Source organism: Phoenix dactylifera, unplaced genomic scaffold, assembly GCF_009389715.1.
Source record: "Phoenix dactylifera cultivar Barhee BC4 unplaced genomic scaffold, palm_55x_up_171113_PBpolish2nd_filt_p 000057F, whole genome shotgun sequence".
NCBI lineage: Eukaryota > Viridiplantae > Streptophyta > Magnoliopsida > Arecales > Arecaceae > Phoenix > Phoenix dactylifera.
Genome location: NW_024067671.1, coordinates 103,108 through 130,443, shown reverse-complemented (window position 1 = coordinate 130,443; position 27,336 = coordinate 103,108). Strand labels below are relative to the sequence as shown.

The 27,336-nt window shown below is 47.9% G+C and overlaps 1 protein-coding gene across 3 annotated transcripts in view; it reads left to right on the top strand.

The window, feature by feature from the left end:
- Window positions 1-26,993, top strand: part of LOC103717149 (F-box protein PP2-B10-like) — a 35,558-nt gene extending 8,565 nt beyond the window's left edge. For all 3 annotated transcript variants that reach the window (XM_039116124.1, XM_039116123.1, XM_026808459.2), the window contains one exon: window positions 26,493-26,993. In XM_039116124.1, the coding sequence (XP_038972052.1) occupies window positions 26,493-26,922 (430 nt within the window). In that variant the 3' untranslated portion in view covers window positions 26,923-26,993. The remainder of the gene's footprint in view (window positions 1-26,492) is intronic.
- The last annotated feature ends 343 nt before the right edge of the window (window positions 26,994-27,336 follow it).

Here is a 27,336-nt window from a genome sequence, read left to right as displayed (position 1 = left end):
GATTGTTAACGACAAATCTGAAAATTTCTTTTCAATAATACCAAACAAAAGATGTTATGTAGCATTTCAAACATTCAATCAAATTGTCCAAGTATGAAGCATTACAAAATATTGAGAACCCATAATTCAAGACATCATGCCACATGCAAGATATATTATGTGTTAAGTCATGCATTAAAATAATAAGAACAAGCATATCAAGGATCAAAATCAATTCTTTTCAAATAAACTCCCCCTGTTTAAGTATTATCTTGCAATGATTTCATCCTTAAAGTGTGTTTTCAAGTGATTAATAAATTTGACTTGATTCTTCTTATATAATTTCATTAACTTTGTCTTTCATTTTTACTTTCTTATGCTCTATACTCTATTTGCTCCCTATCCGGTGGAGTTGGGAAGGGGCACGAGGTACTACCACTAGCCTCCCTCTTGTGCCGTCCCTAATATGCCCTACACCGAATAGTTGGGTCAAATAGTGCCGGGTACTACCACTAGCCTCCCCATTGGCACCATCCCTATGATGAGCAATATAGAAAGGTTAAAATGTTTACTTCAAATTCTCTCTGTTTAAGTGTAATTAATTATGGATTTTATTCCTTCCAAATGTGCCGAATATATTATGCTTGTTTTGCTTTTCCTTAAGATTGAAGTATTTGCCTTTTACTTAGATCTTTACTTCTCTTGAATAATGTTCATTTTCTTTTCTTTATCTCTCTTTCATTTTGTTATTCTCAAGTAATTTACATGAAAGAGCAGAATAAAGAAATAATCAAATGTATCATATAGAGGTATATTATGCAAACAACATTTTCATTATGCCCAAGAATTCGTAGCTTCTCACAAGTCATTCTAAATCAAAGTTTTAATCATATACTTGTGTATTTCATGGTTATGATATATCCATAGAAATATTTTAGTTTGAGCAAACCATGAAACAATTTCCAAAAGCATAAGTCAATTAATACATATATGGACATGATATCAAAAGATTAACAATTAATGATTTTAATCATGTCATAATAAGATTTAAAGTTATTGACTTTGTTCAGCTAATTTATGAGAGAGATATCTAGAATTACTTATTCATTATATGTTCTTCAAGCCAAACTAGATTTCTTATGTGTGAACTTTTGGCTGAAGAAGATCCTCTCTCTTGTTTGCATGTGAATGTTTATTGTATCTTATGTGGAGGTGTCCTTCAAGCTGAAATCACTCATTTTCTTGCTCAAGGATTCTGCATTATTACTGTTGCTGGGGGTCCAAACCGAGAATGATTGGCACAGCGGTGTGAACGGGGTTTCTTTTGAATCGCTTTGGTTGCGCTCCACCTTCCGCCGGGAAACCTGCAAGCAAGCCTCGCACCACCACTGGGGTAGTGGGGGCCCTCCGACGATCAAGTTAGAGGGAATCGAAGGAGAAGGAGAGGTAGCAGGTAAGATGATGCTATGGAGAATCTTGCTTACCCTCCCCCTTCCCCCCCCAGCCCCATATATATCAGGCTGGGGGGTTTTTCTGGGGATTGGTCATCGTGTGGCACGATGGGGTTGCCACTGACATGGCCGTTACAGGGCGTCGTGGGGCAGTGCCGGGTACGGCCATGGCAGGGCGTAGTGGAGCTCCGCTTCGTACGGTTGTTACAGGGGATCGTGGGGCAGCGCCGGATTCGGCCGTTGCAGGGAGTAGTGGAGCAGGGGGCCGCGGCGTGCCTCAGGAGAACAGTCTGTTGTTGTCAAGAGATTGCCGACCCGAGGTCGGATTGCTGGATCAAGGGGCAACCGACTCGGGGTCGGACTGCGGAGCCGAAGATATCCGACCCGAGGTCGGATTGTTGGATCAAGGGGCAGCCGACTCGGGGTCGGACTGCGGAGCCGAAGATATCCGACCCGAGGTCGGATTGCTGGATCAAGGGGCAGCCGACTCGGGGTCATACTGCGGAGCCGAAGATATCCGACCCGAGGTCGGATTGCTGATCAAGGGGCAGCCGACTCGGGGTCGGACTGCGGAGCCGAAGATATCCGACCCGAGGTCGGATTGCTGGATCAAGGGGCAGCCGACTCGGGGTCGGACTGCGGAGCCGAAGATATCCGACCCGAGGTCGGATTGCTGGATCAAGGGGCAACCGTAGTCTTCCTGGGCGCGCGTGCCGGTCACGTGGGGCATGGTGGCTAAGTTCCCCCGTAACAGTAGCCCCCCACTTCCGAGCCTGGAACCAGGAGGGGAACGGGTGAAGGGAGTGATGCTTCGAGATTGCCGCCATCCCTCGGAAAGGCGCGCACGCTCCGAGCTCCCCGCCCCCTTTTTTTTTATGGCGTATGGCGGTTGTCGCTGATCTGGCGGTCTGCGGATTTCGGCAGACATCCTTCCTTAATGGCGTCGATTCGCCTTTGGGGCGAGAACGATCCTTCGGTAGCCAGGCGTCCTCTGGCGTCACCGAGGCATCACCCGCCTTTCTGCCTATTTAACCGGGGGCCCTCCCCCGTCCGCCTTTCTCTTCACAGGCATCCTCGAGTTTCTCCCTTGTGCTGTTGCCGTTGTCGTCGGACTGTTCGTTCGCTCCTCCTTTGACGCTATCGGAGCCGTTCTTCCTTCCCTTCCGGTGAGTTGCCCCACTCTTCAATTTAGGGCTCTCCGTACTTTCTCCTTTCGTATTAGTGTACCCCAGTCGTTCCGGTCCCTTCTCCCCTCTTGACCCCGTCCTGACCGTAGATTCTCTGGCCGTTAGGGATGGACGAAGTAAGAGCGGACCGCATTCAGTCGGAGCTGGTCCCCGAAGACCTAGATAGGTTCGTGGCCCGGTACCACCTTCCCGAAGCCTGCAACGTTACGCTCCCGGGGCCTGAGGAGAGGATGTCCCATCCTCCTCCAGGGAAGGTCGCCATTAATGAGGACATCCTTCGGGCTGGGTTCCGCTTTCCCCCCTCGGACTTAGTCGTGCAGGTGCTTCGAGGTTTAAGAGTGGCGCCGACGCAACTGGTGCCGAACTCATGGCGTACCCTGACGGCCTTCCAGGTTCTCTGCCGCATGCACGAGGTTCCCGCCACCCTGAACGTCTTTTGGGAATGCTACGGCCTGAACGGCCACCCCCGGGACAGAGGGTGGTGGTGCTTTGCGGCGCGGCGAGGGTGCGGCCTCGTCAAGGAGGCTCCTTCCTCCATTCATGGCTGGAAGGAGCGTTTCTTTTTCATCGACGTAGATCCCTCTTGGGGAATCGGGACAACCTGGGAGACGCCGATGAAGTCCCCGATCGGCCTATCGAGGTTGTCAAGGGAGGAGTCCGATGGCGTCGCCGTTTTGAGGGGGTTGGTTGCCGAGGGCCGGCTCCCCCCAGTGGCTCGCCTTATTTCCGAGGATGCCTTGGTGAACGTCGGTCTGAGCTCGGTCCCCGCCGACCGTGAGCCCGCCATCACTTCTTCTTTTTTAGCTCTTTTCTCCTCTTTCGTTTCTTCTTTCCATCAGTTTCTCAGTTTCTAACCATCTCGTTCTTTTTGCAGAAATCGACGACGTCATGCAGTCGGACAAGGCAATGGCTGTTAGTAGGGCGTCCCTACTGGAAGCGGTCCGGAGGAAGAAACGGACTCCTCCGAGCGAGGTCCCACCGGCGAAGAAGCCCCGCCAGCAGGCGACTCCGACGCCGACAGACGGGTCCGGGCCCACCGATCAGGGGGACGCCGCGGGCTCGGACCGACAGTTGACGCCGTATCAGCCCTCCGGTGATGAGACTACCGCTTTTCCGGAGGTGTCATCCGGGCGCGCCCGAGACGGCCGGGTCGGACGCGGTCGGTCCCCAGCCCGGCCTTCGACTCGGTCGGCCTCGGATGATACGAGGAGGGGCGCGCCGAGGCCTCGGCCGAGCGGGACCCTGTCGATTTCTGGCGCGGCCCCCGCCCCGAGCACGGTCGGCATGACTCTTCCTCAAGCAATGGGTAAGGGTAAGGCCGCAGAACCATCGTCCGGCTCCGGGGCGAAGTCGGGGTTGGCCTTCACTTTCGCCGGCGCCCGAAACCTCATCGAGACGGTGCTGCTGGAGGGTGACCGTAGGCAGGTCCGGCAGATGAGGATCCCTGAAGTCGGAGCTGCCAGCTGCGTCTGCCTCATGTCGGTGAGTGTTCTTTTGATCGCTTTCGTCATTTATAGGCTCTATTGATCCCCGTCTGACGCTCTCATTTTTCCTGTCTCTTAGCTCGCCCAGTACATGATCCGTCTGGAGGAGAGCCACGAGGAACAGGCGAGGCTCCTGGCGAAGGCCGAGAGCCGACTGAAAGCTGTAGAGGAGGGAGGCCAGGCTGCGGCGGGGAGAACGACCAGGGACCTCGAGACGAGGCTCCAGGTGGCCGAAGAGCGGGCACTCGGCTTCGCCGCCCTCGAGAGGCAACTGTTGGAGGCTCAGGAGCAACTCAAGGTTGCCTCGGGTCTCGAAAGCGAGATCAGGAAGGCGGAGGAGCGAGCCGAAAAGCAGTCCCGGAAGGCTGCCGACTTCCGGGAGAGGTGGGAGAAGGCCCAGCAGTCGGCCGACAACGCCCGCAACCGAACCCGATCTCTTGAAGCCAAGATGGCCGAATTGGAGTCGGCCTTGGAGGGGACTCGTGCGAGCAACCAGGAGCTTCATTCGCGCCTGGAGGAGGCTGAGGCTGCTCGCATCGCTGCCGAGGCGAAGCACATGGAGGCTCGGGCCGATCTGCTGAGGGTCTCCTCCGAGGCGGACGAGCGGATTGTAGCGAAGGTCATGGAAGCGAAAGCTCAGATTACGGAGCGAGCGGAGGCGGCGCTGGCCGAGAAGAGCGCAGAAATCGGGCGTCAGGCGGTACAGGCCTATCGTCAGTCCGCCGAGTTCATCCGTGACATGTCGGATGCGGGGTCCGACTCCTTTGCCTTAGGCTTCGATGAAGGCCTGGCAAGGGTGTCCACTAAATACCCCGGAATTGACCTGAGTGGGGTCTCCCTCCTCGACTCCCCTCCGATGCCATTGCCTGCCGGTTCTCCAACCGTCTCCTTACCCTTCGCGGACGTGCTCGCCGTTCCCGATCCAGGGGTTCCTCCAAGCTGACCCTCTGTACTTTTTCTTTGTTCTTTTCTTTGTATGTTGGCGTTTTGACATGTTGTATGGGTCTCGGCCCTGATGCAACGAAAGTTAATGCAAACAAAGTGTTTCCTCATTTCACTTTCGTCCTTCCTTTTTTTAACTTTTGGTAGCGTCTCGCCGACTCCTGACTCTTGAAGTTCCTCCGGCACTAGGCCAGGCATCCGAGGGTTAGGCCTCAGGAAATCCTTCCGGCGCTAGGCCAGGCATCCGAGGGTTAGGCCTCAGGAAATTCTTCCGGCGCTAGGCCAGGCATCCGAGGGTTAGGCCTCAGGAAATTCTTCCGGCGCTAGGCCAGGCATCCGAGGGTTAGGCCTCAGGAAATTCCTCCGGCGCTAGGCCAGGCATCCGAGGGTTAGGCCTCAGGAAATTCCGCTCATTGGTCGGCCAAGGCTGGCGCAAGCCGAGGCGACCGGTCGGGGCTTCAGGCTAGTCTGCTCCCGGAATGATCATCGGGTTAGCCTGGCATCCGAGGACTGAGCCTCGGGGAATTCCGCTCGTTGGTCGGCCAAGGCTGGCGCAAGCCGAGGTGACCGGTCGGGGCTTCAGGCTAGTCTGCTCCCGGGATGATCATCGGGTTAGCCTGGCATCCGAGGGCCGAGCCTCGGAGAATTCCGCTCGTTGGTCGGCCAAGGCTGGCGCAAGCCGAGGCGACCGGTCGGGGCTTCAGGCTAGTCTGCTCCCGGAATGATCATCGGGTTAGCCTGGCATCCGAGGGCCGAGCCTCGGGGAATTCCGCTCGTTGGTCGGCCAAGGCTGGCGCAAGCCGAGGCGACCGGTCGGGGCTTCAGGCTAGTCTGCTCCCGGGATGATCATCGGGTTAGCCTGGCATCCGAGGGCCGAGCCTCGGGGAATTCCGCTCGTTGGTCGGCCAAGGCTGGCGCAAGCCGAGGCGACCGGTCGGGGCTTCAGGCTAGTCTGCTCCCGGGATGATCATCGGGTTAGCCTGGCATCCGAGGGCCGAGCCTCGGGGAATTCCGCTCGTTGGTCGGCCAAGGCTGGCGCAAGCCGAGGTGACCGGTCGGGGCTTCAGGCTAGTCTGCTCCCGGGATGATCATCGGGTTAGCCTGGCATCCGAGGGCCGAGCCTCGGAGAATTCCGCTCGTTGGTCGGCCAAGGCTGGCGCAAGCCGAGGCGACCGGTCGGGGCTTCAGGCTAGTCTGCTCCCGGGATGATCATCGGGTTAGCCTGGCATCCGAGGGCCGAGCCTCGGGGAATTCCGCTCGTTGGTCGGCCAAGGCTGGCGCAAGCCGAGGCGACCGGTCGGGGCTTCAGGCTAGTCTGCTCCCGGCATGATCATCGGGTTAGCCTGGCATCCGAGGGCCGAGCCTCGGGGAATTCCGCTCGTTGGTCGGCCAAGGCTGGCGCAAGCCGAGGCGACCGGTCGGGGCTTCAGGCTAGTCTGCTCCCGGGATGATCATCGGGTTAGCCTGGCATCCGAGGGCCGAGCCTCGAGGAATTCCGCTCGTTGGTCGGCCAAGGCTGGCGCAAGCCGAGGCGATCGGTCGGGGCTTCAGGCTAGTCTGCTCCCGGGATGATCATCGGGTTAGCCTGGCATCCGAGGGCCGAGCCTCGGAAAATTCCGCTCGTTGGTCGGCCAAGGCTGGCGCAAGCCGAGGTGACCGGTCGGGGCTTCAGGCTAGTCTGCTCCCGGGATGATCATCGGGTTAGCCTGGCATCCGAGGGCCGAGCCTCGGGGAATTCCGCTCGTTGGTCGGCCAAGGCTGGCGCAAGCCGAGGCGACCGGTCGGGGCTTCAGGCTAGTCTGCTCCCGGGATGATCATCGGGTTAGCCTGGCATCCGAGGGCCGAGCCTCGGGGAATTCCGCTCGTTGGTCGGCCAAGGCTGGCGCAAGCCGAGGCGACCGGTCGGGCTTCAGGCTAGTCTGCTCCCGGGATGATCATCGGGTTAGCCTGGCATCCGAGGGCCGAGCCTCGGGGAATTCCGCTCGTTGGTCGGCCAAGGCTGGCGCAAGCCGAGGCGACCGGTCGGGGCTTCAGGCTAGTCTGCTCCCGGGATGATCATCGGGTTAGCCTGGCATCCGAGGGCCGAGCCTCGGAGAATTCCGCTCGTTGGTCGGCCAAGGCTGGCGCAAGCCGAGGCGACCGGTCGGGGCTTCAGGCTAGTCTGCTCCCGGGATGATCATCGGGTTAGCCTGGCATCCGAGGGCCGAGCCTCGGGGAATTCCGCTCGTTGGTCGGCCAAGGCTGGCGCAAGCCGAGGCGACCGGTCGGGGCTTCAGGCTAGTCTGCTCCCGGGATGATCATCGGGTTAGCCTGGCATCCGAGGACCGAGCCTGGGGGAATTCCGCTCGTTGGTCGGCCAAGGCTGGCGCAAGCCGAGGCGACCGGTCGGGGCTTCAGGCTAGTCTGCTCCCGGGATGATCATCGGGTTAGCCTGGCATCCGAGGACTGAGCCTCGGGGAATTCCGCTCGTTGGTCGCGCGCCTATCACTTGCCGCTCGACGGGGTTTCTCCGTGGCCAGCTGCGATCGTATTTCTCCTCCTCTCGACGCGTCGCCTGGGGAACACCAGAAGACTATTAAATGCCAATTGAGGCGTTATCTGGGAAATCGGATCGGCCAGTTGCTGCTTGCGAGGAGTGCCAGTTAAGCGGCCGCGATACGCGCGTTCTTCGAGGCGGATGCGGCCTGGGCGCGTGCGGAGATACGCGTGCCGTGGGATACACGCCGCCCGGAGTGTCCTGCATGAAGAATGCAATTAAGGAGAACGACGCTTAGGAGGTCGTGGGAGGATACGCCTCGAGAGCCGGAACGGCTCCGGATTCGATGCGCCCGCATTTATTGGAGCCACCCGCATCGGAACGACCGGGGGGCCACAGTTTGGCTATAAATATAAGGGCAGGTGCGGTGGAGCCTGCCAAGCCGGAGCTGTTCAGGTTGCCATGGATCGTGGACCTCCTCTCCGGTGCGTGGCTGGGAAGCCCCTGCCGGAAGAACGGGAGGTGCGCCCCTCGCGACTTCTGCCAACTAGCCGTTTCATCTGGGATCAACGGGAAGATTCTCCCCGGTGGAACTCCGCTCTAGGCATTTCATCCGGGATCACATCCCCCCTCTTTTCCGTCCCACCTCCCGATTGAGCTCTGCGCCAGACGCTTCATCCGGGATCGCGCCTCCTCGCGCTCTTTTCCCTTGTATTCCTTCCCTCCCCTTCTCTTGGGGATGGCCGGAATATCCTTTGGAGGTGGCGTTCCTCTAGGAGCAGTGTGAACTCCTCCTTCGTCCACTTCTTCTTCGTCCGCGCCGGCTCTTCGTCTTTTGCGTGAGGCGTCGATGGCGCCTCCGGGGAGAAGCACCCACGCCCGGTGGGATTGCAGCTGCTTCGGGTGGAGGGTTCGGGATCCCGGATCTTCAACTCTACGGAGTCCCCACCTCTTCCTTACTTTCTTTACTCCCCAATCCCCCTCTGGGAATTCTTTGTAATCACACGAACACGCCATTGCGACCAGGAATTATTGAAATGAAAAGGACTATACATTTTTTGAACTGTCTTTCTGGCTTTGTCTTTCTACTGGTAATACACCCGTAGGTTAGCGGAATTCCAGCTCCTTGGAATTTCTCGACCATCTAGGGCCTCCAACTGGTAGGAGCCAGGTCGGTTTACCCAGCGAACCCTATACGGGCCTTCCCAATTTGGCGCCAGCTTCCCACCTTCCGCGGGTTGAGAGGCTTTGGCTCGCCTTAGCACCAGATCTCCGATTCTGAAAAGTTTTGGTCGGACCTTGGAGTTATAATATCGGGCCACCCTCCGCTGATACATCGCCATCCGAACCTGCGCCATTTCCCTCGCTTCTTCCAAGAGGTCCAAGTTTCCTCGGAGCTGCTCCGAATTGGCCTCGGGTCGGTGCGTAGCCACCCGGGGCGAGGGGAGTCCGAGCTCCACGGGGACAACCGCTTCCGTGCCATAGGTTAGGCTGAAAGGCGTCTCCCCGGTAGGGGTCCGATGCGTGGTCCGATACGCCCAAAGGACGTTCTCGAGTTCTTCGACCCAAGCTTGCCCCGTCCGACCGATTCGCGCCTTAATTCCTTGGAGGATTGTCCGGTTTGTCACCTCGGCCTCACCGTTGGTTTGGGGATGCGACACAGATGTGAACCGATGCTCGATCCCGAATTCCTCGCAGAAGTCACGGAAATGCTTGTTGTCGAATTGTCGACCATTATCCGAGATGAGGACCCGGGGTACCCCAAATCGGACAATGATGTTTTTCTTCACGAACTTCCGGACTTGCGCCTCCGTGATAGTGGCCAGCGGCTCTGCCTCCACCCACTTGGTGAAGTAGTCGATTGCAACAATCAAGAATTTCCGCTGGGCGGAAGCGACGGGGAATGGTCCGAGGATATCCATTCCCCACTGTGCGAAGGGCCAGGGTGCGGTGATTGGTGCCAAGGGGACAGAAGGGACTCTCTGGACGTTGGCGTGGCGCTGGCAGGCGTCGCATTTCCGTACGTGATCCTTTGAGTCCTCCAACAAGGTAGGCCAATAATAGCCTTGCCTCATGATCTTGTGCGCCAAGGACCTAGCCCCCGAGTGCGATCCGCAGACGCCCTCATGGACTTCGCCGAGGACGTAGGCCGCCTTCGAGGGGCGGAGGCACCTTAAGAGGGGGGCGGTAAACGAGGTCCGATACAGCCTCCCTTCATAGAGTACGTAGTGGGCGGACTTCTTGACGAGTCGCCGAGCTTGATCTTCGTCTTCAGGGAGGATCCCTTCGGCGAGGTAGGCGACGAGCGGGTCCATCCAAGACGGCTCCGGATCAATCGCCATCACCGCTCCAGCCTCGCCGATGCTCGGGGCATCCAGGGTCTCCAGGTAGATTGCCCTCGACAAGTTGTGCGCCTCTGCGCCCACCAAGCGGGACAACCTGTCGGCCCTGGCATTTTCACTTCTGGGGACTTGCTGGATGTCGACACTGCCGAGGTCGGGAATGAGTGCTTGCACCTTCCGGACGTAGTTCTGCATGGTCGGGCTCCGGGCCTCGAACTCCCCACGGACCTGCCCGACCACCAGCTGGGAATCGGTGAAGACCTTCAAACGCCGGATGCCGAGCTCCCCGGTGAGTTTGAGTCCTGCGACTAGGGCCTCGTATTCCGCCTCGTTGTTGGTAACTGGAAATCCAAACCTCAAGGCATACTCGGCTATCACTCCATCAGGACTGGTAAGGACCAGCCCGGCCCCTCCACCCTCGGGGTTCGACGACCCATCGATGTGAAGCGTCCGGGTCGGGAGGTCGAGGCTGGGCGTTTCCGGCGGTCTAGGTTCCGCCTCCTGCACCGTGCACTCAGCGAGGAAGTCCGCGAGCACCTGGGCCTTGATGGCGGGTCGAGGCTGGTAGCGGATGTCGAACTCACCGAGTTCTACTGCCCACTTCACCAGCCGTCCCGCATTCTCGGGGTTGCTGAGGATCTGTCGTAACGGTTGATCAGTTAAGAGGGTGACAGAATGGGCCTGGAAATAGGGGCGGAGCCTCCTGGTCGCGGTCAGCAGTGCGAAGGCGATCTTTTCGGCCTTCGTATACCGCGTCTCGGCGTCCCGTAGGACCCGGCTGATGTAGTACACAGGCTTCTGGAGCTTTGCCTCTTTCCGAACCAGCACCGCACTGACCGCGGTTGGGGAGACCGCCAGATAGAGGTAGAGCATCTCCCCTTCTTGCGGCTTGGACAGTAGGGGAGGAGACGCCAGGTATTCCTTGAGCTGGTCGAATGCTGCTTGACATTCGGCCGTCCAGAGGAAGTCTTTTGGGCGTTTTAACACCTTGAAGAATGGTTGGCAGCGTTCGGCCGATTTTGCCACAAATCGTCCGAGCGCGGCGACCCTTCCAGCGAGCTCCTGAACTTCTTTTACTTTGGTCGGAGGGGACATACCTTGGATGGCCTTGATTTTGTCCGGGTTGGCTTCGATACCCCGTTGGTTGACAATGAAACCAAGGAACCTCCCGGCCGAAGCGCCAAAGGCGCACTTCGCTGGGTTCAGCTTCATGCGAAACTTCCGTAAGGTGGTGAAAGTCTCCTCCAGATCCACGATGTGCTGGTCTGCCTGGTGGCTCTTCACCAGCATATCGTCCACGTATACCTCCATGTTCCGGCCGATTTGCTCTTTGAAGATTTTGTTGACGAGGCGCTGGTAAGTGGCGCCAGCGTTCTTCAGACCGAAGGGCATTACCTTGTAGCAGTACAGCCCCCGGTCCGTTATAAAGGCAGTTTTCTCCTCGTCCTGTGGGGCCATCATTATCTGGTTGTAACCGGAGAAGGCGTCCATGAAAGACAGCAGCTGATATCCGAAAGTCGCGTCGACCAGTTGGTCTATCCGCGGAAGCGGGAAGCTATCCTTATGGCACGCCTTGTTCAGGTCGGTATAGTCGACGCACATCCTCCACTTCCCGCTCGCCTTCCGGACAAGTACAACATTTGCCAGCCACTCGGGGTAACTCACCTCCCTTATGAATCCTGCCTCCAAGAGTTTGTCTACCTCCTGGTCGACCACCCGGATCCGATTCGGGGCACAGTGTCTCTTCTTCTGCTTCACTGGCCGGTGGGTCGGGTCGACGTTGAGGGCGTGAGAAATGACCTCCGGGTCGATCCCAGGTACATCGGCCGCCGACCAGGCAAATACATCGGCATTGGCTCGGAGGAATTCCACCAACCGGGCCCGAGCTCCCGGGTTGAGATTGGCGCCGACCCGGACCACCCGGTCCCGGCGGCCTTCCTCGAGGGGAACTTCGACCACACCCTCGGCCGGCTCCCCCTGCCGCAAGGCCACCTCGTCTCTGGCATCAAGGGACTCGACGCTTAGGGCTTCTGCGGGCTTCTTCCCTTTGAGGGTCGCTAGGAAACATTGCCGTGCGGTCGGTTGGTCGCCTCGGACCTCCCCGATCCCGACCGCCGTGGGGAATCGCATGAGCAAGTGGTACGTAGAGACCACCGCGCGAAGGGCGTTCAGTCCGGGTCGTCCGAGGATAGCGTTGTAGGCCGAGGGAACACGGACGACCAAGAACCCGAGTCGCACCGTGGCTTCTGCGGGAGCGACGCCCGCAGTCACAGGCAGCTCAACGACACCTTCCGCCGGAACAGCGTCACCGGTGAATCCTATGAGGGGGATGGATATTTTGTGCAACAATTGTCTGGACAAGCCCATCTTTTGGAAGGCCTCGTAAAACAAGATATCAGCTGAGCTTCCACTATCCACAAGAACACGCCTTACATCATAGTTTGCCATAGTGAGGGAGATCACCATGGCGTCATCGTGGGGGGTCTGAACCTCCTTTACATCCTCATCACAAAAGGTGATTACATTGCCGACCCTCTGCCTCTTTGCAACGGCCGCCCCTGACGCTTCCGTCGAGCCCCCTGAGTTCCTCACGGGCCGGGGGCAGCCCCCAGTGATAGCGTGGATCACGCCCGCAACGGGTCGACTCCGCTCCCGAGGCTCCGGAGGGGCCGGGTCGGCCGGACGCGGGTCTGCGGGGGGACGTCAGTCGCTCACATATCGACCGAAATGCCCCCGGCGGATGAGAGCCTCAATCTCGTCCCGAAGCTGGAAGCAGTCCTCCGTGTCGTGGCCGTGGTCTCGGTGGTACTCACAGTACGCCCGGGAGGGCCTCTTCCCAGGGATCCTCCGCATCTGTCTCGGGGCCGGGAGGTCCTCCCGCCCCTTGATCTCCATAAGGATCTGGGCCCGGGGGGTTAGGAGAGGGGTGTACCGGTGAAAACGTCGGGGCGGAGAACGAGGGCGTGGGGCGCCGTGGTTCTTCGCCGGCGACGGGCTTCTGCGCCGACGCTGAGGCGTCGGGCTCCTCCTCTGGCGTGCCTCTTTCCGCCTTTTCTTCCCAAGCTTTTGAGGGATCTCGGCGGCCTCCTTGCTCCGGTGGGCGGCCGCCTCCTCGGCGTCCGCATACTAGTTCGCCCGGGACAACAGCTCTGGGAAGCTCCGCGGCAGGCGTTTGTCCAGGGAGAAGGTGAGTCTGCCCTTCCGGAAGCCACGCTTCAAGGCTGAAAGAGCTACCTCCTGACTCAAGTTCCGGACCTCCAGCGTAGCCCTGTTGAAGCGGGTAAGATAATCCCGCAGGCTTTCTCCCTCGTTTTGCCGGACATCAAAGAGGGAGTCGGAGACCAGTCGCCGCCGGCTACTGACAGCGAAATGAGTGATGAAGAGGCGAGTGAACTGGTCGAAGGACCGGATTGAGTCAGCCTCCAGCCCGGCGAACCATGCCCTCGCCGGGCCACGGAGGGTTGCCGGGAAAGCCTTGCAGAGAAGGGGATCTAATGCTCCGTGGAGGAGCATAAGGGTCCTGAAACTCTCGACGTGATCCCATGGATCCGCCGCCCCGTCATAGGGCTCGATCGCCGGCATTTTGAACCCCGGCGGATTCGGGGTCCGCAGGATCCTCGAGGCGAGCGCCGGCTGGGAGGAGATCTCTAAGTCGGCGAAGGGATCTTTGGAATGGCCCTTCAGGACCTGGAGTTGTCGGTGGAGATCGTCCACCCGCCGGTCCAGGGAGCGCGACCGGTGGGTGGGAGACAAGGAGCGGCGAGAAGGGGACCGACTGGAGCACGGGTTCCTCGAGGACTGGGGGGTCTGGGAACGCGCCCGGGCCCGCCTCTCGTACCCCACGCAGCTCCGGTGGGAAGGTCCCGGTAGAATGGAGCGTGCTCGAGAATCCTCCTCGCGCCGGCGCTCCTCCCCATGGGAGAGGAAGGAGCGCGGGTTGAGGAGGACAGGCGAACGCTCAGGCAGCAGCGGCTCCTGAGCCCGCTGCGGCGCCCGGGACATCGCACCCTGCAGTTTCTGCACCGCCTCCGCGAGGGTGCGAACCTGCTGGGTTAGCTGGTCGAACTGGGCGGCTTCGACCATCTGAATGGGCGGTGGGGCGGTGGAGTGTTGCTGAGAGCGTGTTGGAGATGCAGCGGCCTCCCGGCCAGTGGCGCGAGAGGCCCCGCGACCAGAAGCATTGGAAGCTCCACGACCACCTCGCCGTGCCATTACGATCGCTCTGAGATCCGGCCCTTCCTCTAGCGCCAACTGTTGCTGGGGGTCCAAACCGAGAACGATTGGCACAGCGGTGTGAACGGGGTTCCCTTTGAATCGCTTTGGTTGCGCTCCACCTTCCGCCGGGAAACCTGCAAGCAAGCCTCGCACCACCACTGGGGTAGTGGGGGCCCTCCGACGATCAAGTTAGAGGGAATCGAAGGAGAAGGAGAGGTAGTAGGTAAGATGATGCTATGGAGAATCTTGCTTACCCTCCCCCTTCCCCCCCAGCCCCATATATATCAGGCTGGGGGGTTTTTCTGGGGATTGGTCATCGTGTGGCACGATGGGGTTGCCACTGACATGGCCGTTACAGGGCGTCGTGGGGCAGCGCCGGGTACGGCCATGGCAGGGCGTAGTGGAGCTCCGCTTCGTACGGTTGTTACAAGGGATCGTGGGGCAGCGCCGGATTCGGCCGTTGCAGGGAGTAGTGGAGTAGGGGGCCGCGGCGTGCCTCAGGAGAACAGTCTGTTGTTGTCAAGAGATTGCCGACCCGAGGGGGGCAACCGTAGTCTTCCTGGGCGCGCGTGCCGGTCACGTGGGGCATGGTGGCTAAGTTCCCCCGTAACAATTACCAAACTCTTTTTCTTTCTTGAAAGAAAGTCTTTAGTTTCTTTAAGATACAACCCATTCATCCAACATATTTCTAACTAGATGACTCAATTTAAGATAAGATAATAGTTGAATATTGAGTCACTTTACTCAAGAGATTGCCTAAATATAAGCAAGCACATATCACTTGAACTAAAGAAATAGTTTCATTAACCAAGATAGTTCAAGGACAAGCATGTGAGGCAATGGAAAGATTTATCAAGGTCAAATCAATTTCTTATTTCCAAAATCAATTTAGTTTAGATTCTATTTGCTTAAGATAATTATCAAAAGGATATGTTAGCTAGGTTCTAATCAACTTATCTTAAACGGTTGTTTCTTTCAAAATATGATTCATTAAAGTTGGATTGAAGTCTTGCATAAGGTCACATAATAAGCATACATTCAGGTCTACTCGCTGTATGATAAAATAATTATTCTATCATGCTTCAATACAGCTTTAAACAATAGATCTACTTTGCTCATCCTTTTCAAATTCTACAAGATGGGGTCATAGATATACCTTCTTCATGCCAATCTTTTATAAGGGTTTTCTTGTGGACTAACTTTGGTCAATGAAGATCCCCCTTTCTTGTTTGTCTTAATTTGGAGTTTGAGAGAAGATATTAATTCATTCATCATATATATTTCAAACTCACCTTACATGAGCTAAGTAAAATCTTCATATAACTCTTCATTAGTAGAACCAAAAATGATGTCATCAATGCATACTTTGAGCAAATAAGATATCACAAATTCTTCTTTTTGATGCATAGATTTATCACTATTACTTTCTATCAAAAAGGTTACTTAAGCTTTTATATATCATGCTTTTGATGCTTGTTCCAAATCACATATTGCTTTATCATATATGTAATGTGTAATCTTTAAATATGGTGGTTATTTTACATAGATCTCCTTTTTTAATGAAATAACCACAGAGGAGTGAATTCTACACATTCATTTGACAGATTATAAAGCTCATGAAGCAAACAAATGATAATGGTGATCTTTACTTCTAATCATGCAAAAATCTTATCAAGATCTATTTCATCTTTTCTTGATTTAGTCTTTTAGTAGTTATCAATTTTTCTTCATTAAGTGCATATCTGAAAAATCCAATTTTGGTTCTAATTATTAACAAGTTTTTCAGATTGTTATATGTAAAAGATTAACCATATACATATATAATTTGTTTTTAGTATTTTGATAATAAATCATTAGTCTCATAAAGAATAAAATGAATTGATACCTCTACAACTAGAATTTTTCATGAATGTTCTATATGCATTGCTTGATGAATGATATCCAAGGATAGAAGTATCTTTATCAGATTTGGCATTATTTTCATAAGAGCATATCAAGTATAGTATGTACGACTGAAAAATATGAAAGATATGCAATGGTTCATTTTCCATTTTTCAGAAGATCATAAGGAGTTTTCATCAAAACTGGATCTAATAGAAATCGTATGTATGACAAGCAGTGATGATAGTTTTTTTTTTAAAAAAATCATTTAAGTAGATGACTATCATACACAATTGTCTTTTTCATTTCTTCAAGAATTCTATTACCTCTATTTTACTTATGATGTCCTTGGAGCTGAAATAATCGAGTTTAATATTATTTTCTGTATAACCTTTATCAGGATTTTGGTTTTCAACACTGTGCCATGATTCATAGTTTGGAAATCTTTATCATTTGAAGCACTTTCACACGATTCAGCAAATACAGAAAATATTTCAAGTTTATTTTCCAAGAACAAATCCAATGTAAGCTTTAGAAAACTTAGTGATGGAAACAACATCTTTAGATTTAGAAATGATTTTTGTTTGTTTCCTTCGTTAGCATGCACAGCAAAACTTTGACCTTTCAGAAGATAATCTACGTAACCCAATGGCAAGGTCTTTTGAGATTAAGTACATACTAGCATGAGTTGATTTTATATGCCAAAGATGGTTTCTTTAATCATGGTATTCATAGTGCATATATTCAAGTGCACACCAAGTACACATTATCATATCTATGATCAATAAACAATAATGCCATGGATAAAAACTCTCAATCAAGCATATAGAGAATTCATAGAGTTATTCTTAATAAATTGATTAATCATTTAGCAACTTATCCAATAATGAGTAAAGTATCCTATAAAATGAAGTGATTTGATTATATTTCCAAAAGTATTTTCTATATCACAAAATTGATCAATACATGCAATTCATATTTTAATCAAATACTAAAGCAAAAATAATGATGAGATGCAAGGATTACTGATTTTCTTATTATTATTATTAATAACTTTTCATAAGTATATTTTAAGTTTCTTTTATTCCATGGGCATCTTGGCACACCTATGTTTGCATCCTCATATTGGGTACCCAAGCTTGCTTGGGTCCTTGAGAGTTAGGACATATGGTTCCTTTTGGAACCCAAATCTGTTTAATAGTAATAACTTTACCTTTTAATTTAATTGTGTTAGAATGATGGGAAAAGTTGTTATGCCCATTCTTTTCATGTTTGAAATAAGTTATCTTATTTAATGGTTTGCTTGGTGAATTGATAACCTTTTTCTCTAGAGATTTATTGTTAAGTAAAGGAGTCAAGCCAAGTTTTGATTTATCATAAGCAACATATTGGCTTTCAAACATCATTTTTAATCGTTCTGAACTTACGGTGAATTTGTTGATAAAAGATTTTAATTGATTAATTTCATTGCTTAAGTTTTGATTTTCTTTAATTAAGCTATGATTTTTCTGAATCAATTCTTCTGAAAATGACCTTAAGCTTTTATTTTTAGAATTTAGTTTGTCGTGTATTTCAGCAATAGAATTTCTTTCTTTTGAAATTTCCAAATTTAGCTTTTTAAGATTTTTATTTTTCATAGCTAATTTACTACATTCACCATACAACTTATGAAAAGCATTTAAAAGTTCATCATAAGAAAATTCTTCATGAAATTCATTTGGTGTAAAATTAGATTCAGATTTTACCTTATCTTCTTGTGCCATAAAGCAAAAGTTAGTTACCTCTTGTAGTTCCTTGGAGCTAATATCATTATTGTTGCTCCTAGCTTTTATTTCCTTGCTTGACTCTTCCTTGGTCAAGACTTTCTTCCTTTTTATCTCTTTCTTTCTTTCTTGCTTCCTCTTCTTCTTTGTCTTTAGGAAGCTGATTTGCCTCGGAGTCGACTCGGTCCTTATTGGAGTCGACTCGGTTAACTTGAGGGTCGACTCTGGAATACTTGGAGTCGACTCGACTGAGGTGGGAGATTCAACACCTTTTTCTGCAATCTCATTGTTAGTAGGCAATTGAAGCACATGTGAGCTAATCTGAGATTTATCATAAATATTTTCTAAAGTATCCCAGATCTCCTTAGCAGATAAGCATGCAGAAATTTCATTAAACTTCGTTTCTTGAATAGCACAATATAATATGTTCATAGCATTAGCTTTCAATTGTGCTAAGTCCTTTTCATTAATAGTTTGAGAGAGTGTGTGAAGGTCATTTATTATGATTTTCCATAAATAATAGTTTTGTGATTGAATAAAAATGCGCATGCGTATTTTCCAATGTGTATAGTTTATGCCATTAAATAGTGGAGGTGTATCAATTGATTGTCCTTCTCCTAGAAAACTATCAATTTGAGTTGTCATGATCTTTGGCTCTAGTCGGTTAAGACTACAAATAATATTTGAGCACCTGCTCTGATACCACTTGTTGCCCAGTAGATACAACCCAAGAGGGGGGGTGAATTGGGTCTTTTAAAACTTTTAACCTATTTCTAAAAGTTTTGATTAATTATGCTAAGTTGTATAGATGCACAGTGAAAGTTAAACTTAGCAACTGTTTGATGTATAGAATGTGACTTGATTGAATATGCTTGCAACTAAAGAATTCGCGGATAATAGTTAAGCAAGCAATTTATCTAAGTGAGTAATTGTGTAAGTTAGACAATGACAAGAAGCATTACAAACACAATAAACATATAGTGGTTCGGTGCACCCCAGCACCTACATCCACTCCCCAAGACCTCTTGGGAATTCCACTATAATCCTACAGATTACAGCCGGTTGTTTTACAAGCTCACAACCCAACTTGTTGTTTTACGAGCGCACAACGAACTCGGTCGGTTTTTCCAGGCTCACCGACTAGAACCACCCCGATTGTTTTTCCGGGATCACAATCGAACCCTTACACGTTGGTTTTACCCTCGGCTCACCAACCAACCTAACACCGTTGGTTTTCCCTTTGGCTCACCAACAAACCTTAACCCCTTGATTCAATCCCTTGATTGAATCAAGTTACAAGATATTAAAACAAAGGTTTAAAACAAATCAAAGCTTCTTAAACAAGCAAGTAGAACAGTATAACCAAATAGAGTAAAGAGAAGCCCACAAACGAGTTTTGAAGATGAAGGAGCTCGGCTTCTTCTTTACTTGACCCTCTTCTGTTTTGGCACGAAGTAGAGGATCACCGAGGCAGCACACGGATGGAGAGGAAGCTTTGGGATTCACTTGGATGCTCTTCTTCTCTCTATTTCACTTTGAATGGCCCTTTTGTGCTTGTGGGAGATTTTCCTTAATTTCTTTGAGATCTCTTTCCTAAATGTTCTCTCCCACTTCCATTTTTTTTCTCCCTTGGCTCTCTTCTTGTGTTTATAGCTTTAGATGGCGTGGAAACAAGAATATAGCCGTTAGAGACAAAAATAGAGCCGTTGGACACAATCTGCACTTCCTGACAATATTACCGTTGGGATCGGAGTCGACTCGCGCGATCAGGAGTCGACTCGTCTGTTGCAGGAGTCGACTCGTGCTTTACTGGAGACGACTCGGCCACTGTTCCAAATTTGAATTATTGTGCATCCTCGACTGGGAGTCGACTCGTCTTAACCCGGAGTCAACTCGCCAACATCTGGAGCTGACTTGGCATCTTCGGATTCGGCTCATCCCATGAATTCAGAGGACATACTTTCTGATTTTCTTCCTCGAGTCGACTCGGATTCTCTTGGAGTCGACTCGGCTCTCAGAGCCCGAAAACTGATCCTCTGCATTTTTGGCTTGTCTGGTCTTGGAGTCGACTCAAACTGTTCCGGAGTCGACTCGGCTCTCAGTTTTCGAAACACAGCCTTCTGCCATTTTGGTGTAGCGCTGCCTTGGAGTCGACTCGAGTTGTCTGGGAGTCGACTCGGATCTCAGAGTCCGAAAACTGCTCTCTGACTTTTTCCTTGTGTTCCACTGAGAGTCGACTCTCGCTTTCTTTGGAGTCGACCTGCCAACCATTGGAGTCGACTCGCGTTCCACAGGAGTCGACTCGAATCTCAGGGTCGAAAATCGCTCTCTGACTTTTGCCTTGTTTTCCTTAGGAGTTGACTTGCCAGCTATTGGAGTCGACTCGAGTTCTTTAGGAGTCGACTCGCCTCTCAGGGTCCAAAATATCTTTTCTGTCTTTCTGTCTGTTACTCCCTGGAGTCGACTCGTTCTACTCTGGAGTGGACTCGACAAGCATCGGAGTCGACTCGAATTCCTCAGGAGTCGACTCGAAGACTATTCTTTTGAATTTTCCTTTGAATTTGCTCCTCCAATTTGAATCCTTTGAACTTGAGACTTGGGCCAATAAATTGTAGCTTTCTTCCAACTTTTCTTGAGAGCTTTGGAGGCCTTCTTGTGTTTTTCCAACTTGCTATGTTCCTTGCAAAATAAATATCTTTCTCCTTGCAACACAAACATTAGTATTTATACTTCAAGATTTTGTGATCATTAAAATCAATCTTTAAATCAATCTTTGGGTCATCAATAATGTTGGAAAAATGCAATTAAGAAATAATGATGCCGCAAACTTTTTTTCCCTCTTTGTGTAATTAAATAGGATATCACTTATCAAGCAACAATAATTTCTACAATCTACTCAAGCAATTAATAAGCAAAATAATCAAACAATCCACACACAAAAAGCAACACAATTTTTTAACCTGAAAAATCCTTCTATGTGAAGGAAAAAACATCATGGGAGCTAGTCCTGCTAAAAACTTCCACCATTTAGAATAATAGAATTACAATAGATTTTCTCTAGTTCAACTAGAGGCTGTACAAACATCAACAAGATTTAATCTTACCTTCTATAACAAGAACATTCATCACCAATAAGGCGGATTTCAACAATAAACAGCAAAATAGAGAATAGATCTCATCCAGTGTTGATACTTCAAATAATCAATAGAGAAGAATTTTCAAAGATCCAAACCGTTCAACCTGTAGCTCTCAATGTCGAGAACAATATACTGAAATTTCAGCCAAATCTAGATACAATCAACTATCCGATCATCTGACAAAGAGCACATTTTTTTTCTCTTCTTCTTCCTAGTTTTTCCTTTTTTTATCTTTCGTTTTTCATAGAGGCCCACGCACCACGATTTCTTTGCGATTGACTCACCCAAGCCAGTGTTTCTTTTTTATCTTTATTTTTTTTAAATTCAAATGAGGTGGGTCCCATATGAGGAGGGACCACACTAACAAATCCCCCCTCCTGACTCATGTGGGAATTCCACCAAGCCCGTTTTCTCTCTACAAGCAATAATTTTTTCTATGGGCAAGATTTTAGTCATTAATCTGACCCATTATCGTCAGTATGGATTTTTTTCAACACAATAACTTCATCTCCAAAGCATTCCGAGCCCAATGATATCGCACATCAATATGCTTGGATCTTGAATGAAATATTGGATGTTTCGAGAGATGGATGGCACTTTGACTGCGCTACAAAAAAATCAGGCATTTTCGACTCTTTTTATTATCTAGATTTCTCTTGTCACAATTAAGCATATAATTCTCTTGTTCTTGGCCCAACTCTTGTAGAAAATTTTTTATCCACAAAAGTTCTTTATCAGCTTCTGTAACTGCAATATATTCAGCCTCTATAGTGGACAAAGCAATATATTCTTGTAACTTAGATTGCCATGACACTGCTCCTCCTAAAAAAGTCATCAAGTATCTTGATGTGGACTTTCAAGAATTTATATCACCAACCATATCTGCATTTGTGTACCCATCCAACACAGGTTTATCATTACCAAAATATAAATAGACTCTAGAAGTACCTTTGAGATATCTGAGAACCTATTTAACAGCTGCCCAATGTTTCCTACCAGGGTTCGAAAGAAACCGACTTACAACACCAATTGCATGAGCAATATCCGGCCTTGTGCAAACTATAGCGTACAACATCAAACTGCCAACTGCAAATGCATAAGGAATTTTTTTTATTTTTTCACCTTTCTGACTTGTAGGACACTGTTTGGAACTTAACTTGAAGTGACCTGCAAATAGAGAGCAAACTGATTTGGACTTGTATATATTGAACCTTTCTAACAGCTTTTCGATATATCTTTCTTGAGATAACTAAAGCTTTCTATTCTTCCTATCACGAGTAATTCTCATGCCAAGAATTTGTTTAGCATGCCCCAAGTCCATTTTAAAGAACTTGCCTAACTCTCTTTTCAATCTTTCAATTTTCTTAGCACATGGCTAACAATTAACATGTCATCTAAATAAAGTAAGAGAATAATAAAATCTTCATCAGATAATCTCTTCATAAACACATAATGACCAGAAGCAGTTTTACTATATCTATGGTCCATCATAAATAAATCAAACTTTATATACTACTTTCGAGATGCCTGCTTAAGCCCATACATACCCTTCTTTAATCTACACACGAGATGCTTTTTGCCTTTAACTATGAACATTTCTGACTGCTCTATGTAAATTTTCTCCTCTAAGTCACTATGGAGGATGATAGTTTTCACATCAAGTTGTTTAATATCCAAATTCATGCTTGCAGATAAACCAAGAATAACTCAGATCAAAGACATCTTGACCACAAGTGAGAAAATTTCTTCAAAGTCAATACTTTTTTTCTGAGCAAAACCTTTTACAACCAACTGTGCCTTGTACCCTGGCTATGAGCTCTTTTCTTCAATCTTTAACTTGAACACCCACTTATTCTTGAGTACTCTCTTACCTTTAGGTAGTTCCATCAACTAAATATGTGGTCTCATGCAAAAATTTGTTCTCCTCCTGCTTGGCTTTTAAGCACTCTCTTTTTTGTTCATGATTTATAGTCTCTTGGTAGCATTCTAATTCTTCCTCCATTGGTGATCATCACATACTCATGACCAGAATATCTCTGAAAAGGTCGGTGCTCTCTAGTAGAATTTCTTCACTAAGGCTCAACTGGTGGTTTTGGAGAGGCTTGCTCAACATTCTCATCCGGCATATCATTGTTAGGTGCGGGCTCATCAATTGTGTTACCATCATCTTCCTATACATCTTGTCTATTGTCATCATTCATCATGATTGGAGGAACCCATATCAACATAATTTCTTGTGACAGACTTCGACTTCTCAGCTTTTCTAAAATCTTCAATAGTCTGGTCTTCTAGAAATACAATATCTCTGCTTCTAATGATTTTCTTATCAACTGGATCCCATAATTTGTAGCCAAACTCTTCATATGCATAACCCAGGAAGATACACTATTTAGACTTGCCATCAAGCTTGGATCTCTCATCTTTAGGAATGTGAATAAATGCCTTGCAGCCAAACACTCTCAAGTGATCATATGATACATTTTTCTCTATCCATATTATTTCTGGTACGTCGCCTTTAAGTGGAACTGATAGAGAAAGGTTGATCAAATCCACTGCAGTTCTCATTGCTTCATCCCAAAAGGATTTAGGCAATTTAGCATAAAAGGGCATACTCTAAATTCTTTCACAAATAGTACAGTTCATTCTCTCAGTAACTCCATTATGTTGAGGTATTTTAGGAATAGTTTCTTCAAGCCTGATGTAATGATCTTGACAATATTTTTCAAATGGATCTCTATATTCACCACCATTATCTGTTCGAATACGCTTCAGTTGTCTTCCTATTTCTCTTTCAACACTAGTATTAAAATGCTTGAATACATGGAGCACCTAGTGCTTAAATTTTAAAGCAAAGGCCCATGCTTTTCTAGAATAATCATCAATAAAAGTAACAAAATATAAAACACTACCAAAAGTTCTAGCATCCATAGTGCAAACATCTAGGTGAATTAAATCCAAAACATATAATCTTCTATATGGAGGAGATTTATAAAATACAATTCTATGTTGTTTGTCAGCTAAACAATGAGTACAAAGTCTTTAAGGATGTACTTTTTATAAAAAGGAGTTCCTTTTTGGCTGGAATATTAAGTTTTTTCTCACTCATGTGTCCAAGCCGCTTATGCCATAATTCAATAGAGGAGTTTTTAACTGCATTCACCTCCCCCTTACATAAATTTGATTCCATCATGTAAAGTGTGCTTGATTTCTTTTCTCTTGCTACTACTAAAGAACCTTTGATAAGCTTCTATTTTTCTTCACCGAAGTGGTTGTGGTAACCTTCATTATCAAGTAGTCCTGTAGAGATAAAATGGAGGCAGATATCTGGAACATGTCTCATATTTTTCAGCAATAGTTGACATCTAATGCTGGTTTCTAAGCAAACATCTCACATGCCCACAATCTTAGTTACTCCATTATTTTCCATCCTTACACAGCCAAAATCATCACTAGTGTAGGATGTGAAGAAGTTCCGTCGAGAAATAACATGAAAAGAGACACCTAAGTCAATAACCCAAGTATAATCCTGACATGTAAGGCTTACACAAGCATCATCACAAATAATACCGACATCACCATCAGATGCAACTGTTGTTGTATCATTTTTTTCTTAATTTTCTTCATCTTTTCTCCTTGCTTGCTCTCTTATAAATTTTCTGCACTCTTTTTTCATGTGTCCTGGCTTATCATAATAAAAACATTTTATCTCTTTTCTGAATCTGGACCTTTTCCTTGACTTATCATGATTGTTAGAATTTTGCAAGATTCTAGTTATACTCCCCTCCCGCTTTTCTGTAACCAATGCCTATGACTGTGTAGTCACACCATGTTCTCTTATTCTGCTCTCCTTATTAAGCATACTATCTTTTACCATTCCCAATATTACCACACCACTAGGAGCTGAATTACCAAGTGATACAATCAGAGTTTTCTAACTATCAAGCAAGGAGTTGAGCAACAACAATGCTTGTAACTCATCATCTAACATCATTTTCGTAGTATTTAGCTGATTTACTACATTCTGAAATCTACTCAAATGCTCGGTCACAAAACTTTCCTCCTTATACTTCATATTCGCAAGCTTTCTGATCATAAATTCCTTATTTTGTGCGTCTTCCGCTTATAGAGACTCTCTAATTTTTTTAATAAATTATGGGCATTAGTCTCGATAGCAACATAATGAAAAACATTATCATTTATCTACTTGCTGATTAAACCAACCGTCTTTCTATTCATTTTCTTCTACTCTTGCCGAGTTTTGTCACTTAGTTTGGCACTATCTCCTTCAATAGTATCATACAAATCTTTGCAACATAATAAATTTTCTATTCGGAGCTTTCAAATTGAGTATTTAAAAGATATGATTTAACTATACTGCCACCCGAATGCTCTTCCATTTAATCAACACAAGAAAAAATTCAGCCACTAGCAACCTGCTCTGATACCACTTTGTTGAAAAAAATGCAATCAAGAAATAATGATGCTGCAAACTTTTTTTTCCTCTTTGTGTAATTAAATAGGATATCACTCACCAAGCAACAATAATCTCTGCAATCTACTCAAGTAATTAATAGGCAAAATAATCAAGCAATCCACACATAAGAGGCAACATAATTTTTTAATGTAAAAAACCCTTCTATGTGAAGGAAAAAAACTACGAGACCTAGTCCAGCTAAAAACTTTCACTATTTAGAATAATAAAATTATAATAGATCCTCTCTAGTTCAACTAGAGGCTACACAAACATCAATAAGATTTAATCTTGGCTTCCACGACAAAAACATTCATCACTAATAAGACGGATTTCAACAATAAACAATAAAATAGAGAATAGATCTCACCAAGTGTTAATGCTTAAAATAATCAATAGAGAAGGCTTTTCAATGATTCAAACCGTTCAATCTATAACTTTTAATATTAAGAACAACATATTAAAATTTCAGCCAAATTTAGATACAATCAACTATCCATAGAGTTTTTTTTTTTCTCTCTCCACGGTTTCTTTGTGATTGACTCACCCAAGATGGTGTTTCCTTCTTATCCTATTTGTTTTTTTAAATTCAAATGAGGTGGGTCCCGCATAAAGGAGGGACCACACCAACAATAACCAAAAAAAAAAAAGAAAATGCTACAGGAAGTGAAAGTAAGGAAAACAATATCTGAACATAAGATTAGACAGGGAATAACAAAATTTATGATATATACTTTGAATTGCTAAGATTAGTAGCTAAGATTGTTGATTTGGAATCATTTGAAATTGAATGCAACCAAACCATAGATTGACTCTTTCACGTTGAGCTTTGGATGGAGCTGACCAAGCTGGTTAACTGATCCATAGATCATGATTTACACATTTTGAACATGAGCTTTTGTCGAGTTTTTTTACCAGTAATTTAAAACTATAACAATTCTTATCATAATTTTTCTATATCCTTTCTTTTTTCTTTCCCTCCAATTGATGCCTTGAACAAGTAGAAACTGCCAACTTGAATCGGTAATGCTTCCTTTTTTAGCATGGTTTTTTCCAGATATAATATAATTTGATGTTTAGATTGCCTCAAATACTACTGGATATGGTTTATATTGTCACCGCAATACCTTATTCAACGTGGAAGAGTGTTTTGCTTGGCATCAGGTTTGCAGAAGTGGCTAGGCTTCAATTTGTTTGTTGGTTTGATATAGGCGGCAGGATTGACTGTCGACTACTCTCTCCTAGAACAACCTATGCTGCTTATCTCGTCTTCAAATTGGACTCCTGGTCATCTGGACTTGGTCCGCCTCCCCACTTGGCATCAGTGAAGCTAGGAGCTTATGCCTCGGAGTTCAATATCTGTTTGGAAGATCATGATGACAGAGATGAGGAGGAGGAGGAGGAGGAGGAAGGTCGGCGGCAACGGCAGCGGCGGCGCTTGAGGGATGATGGGTGGATGGAGATCGAGTTAGGGGTGTTTTATAACGATGAAGGGGACGACGGTGATGTTGAAATGAGTTTGATGGAGGTGAAAGCGTTGAATTCGAAGCATGGGCTTATCGTCCAGGGCCTCGAAGTAAGGCCCAAAATTTGACTTAATTAGATGCTGTTGTGATTGTTTCTACTGCTTCATACTCTGAAAAAAAACTATTTCTTGTTGCTTCATGTGCATGTTGTATAATGTTAGTAGCATACAATAGCTTTACCAATTGAATTGATTTTTGACCGGGCAAAATGGCGCTTCCTAGTTTCTCAATGGACCGAATGTAGAACCCTCCATGTTTCATGAATGAGCACATCATCCATAAGTTATGTTATTTAAGATACCAAAAATACAAGACTGTAAGATTTAAATATATGAAAAAATTATAGGACCACTCCCTCTACTTTGATCAATTTGCAGTCAAACCTCTAGCTTTAAAATTTTCAAATGGATCTTTTGAGTTCCCATACTGACCTAATGCTATCCTGCTATTTATCTGTGCTAATAAAGCAGTGTCATGTGTCC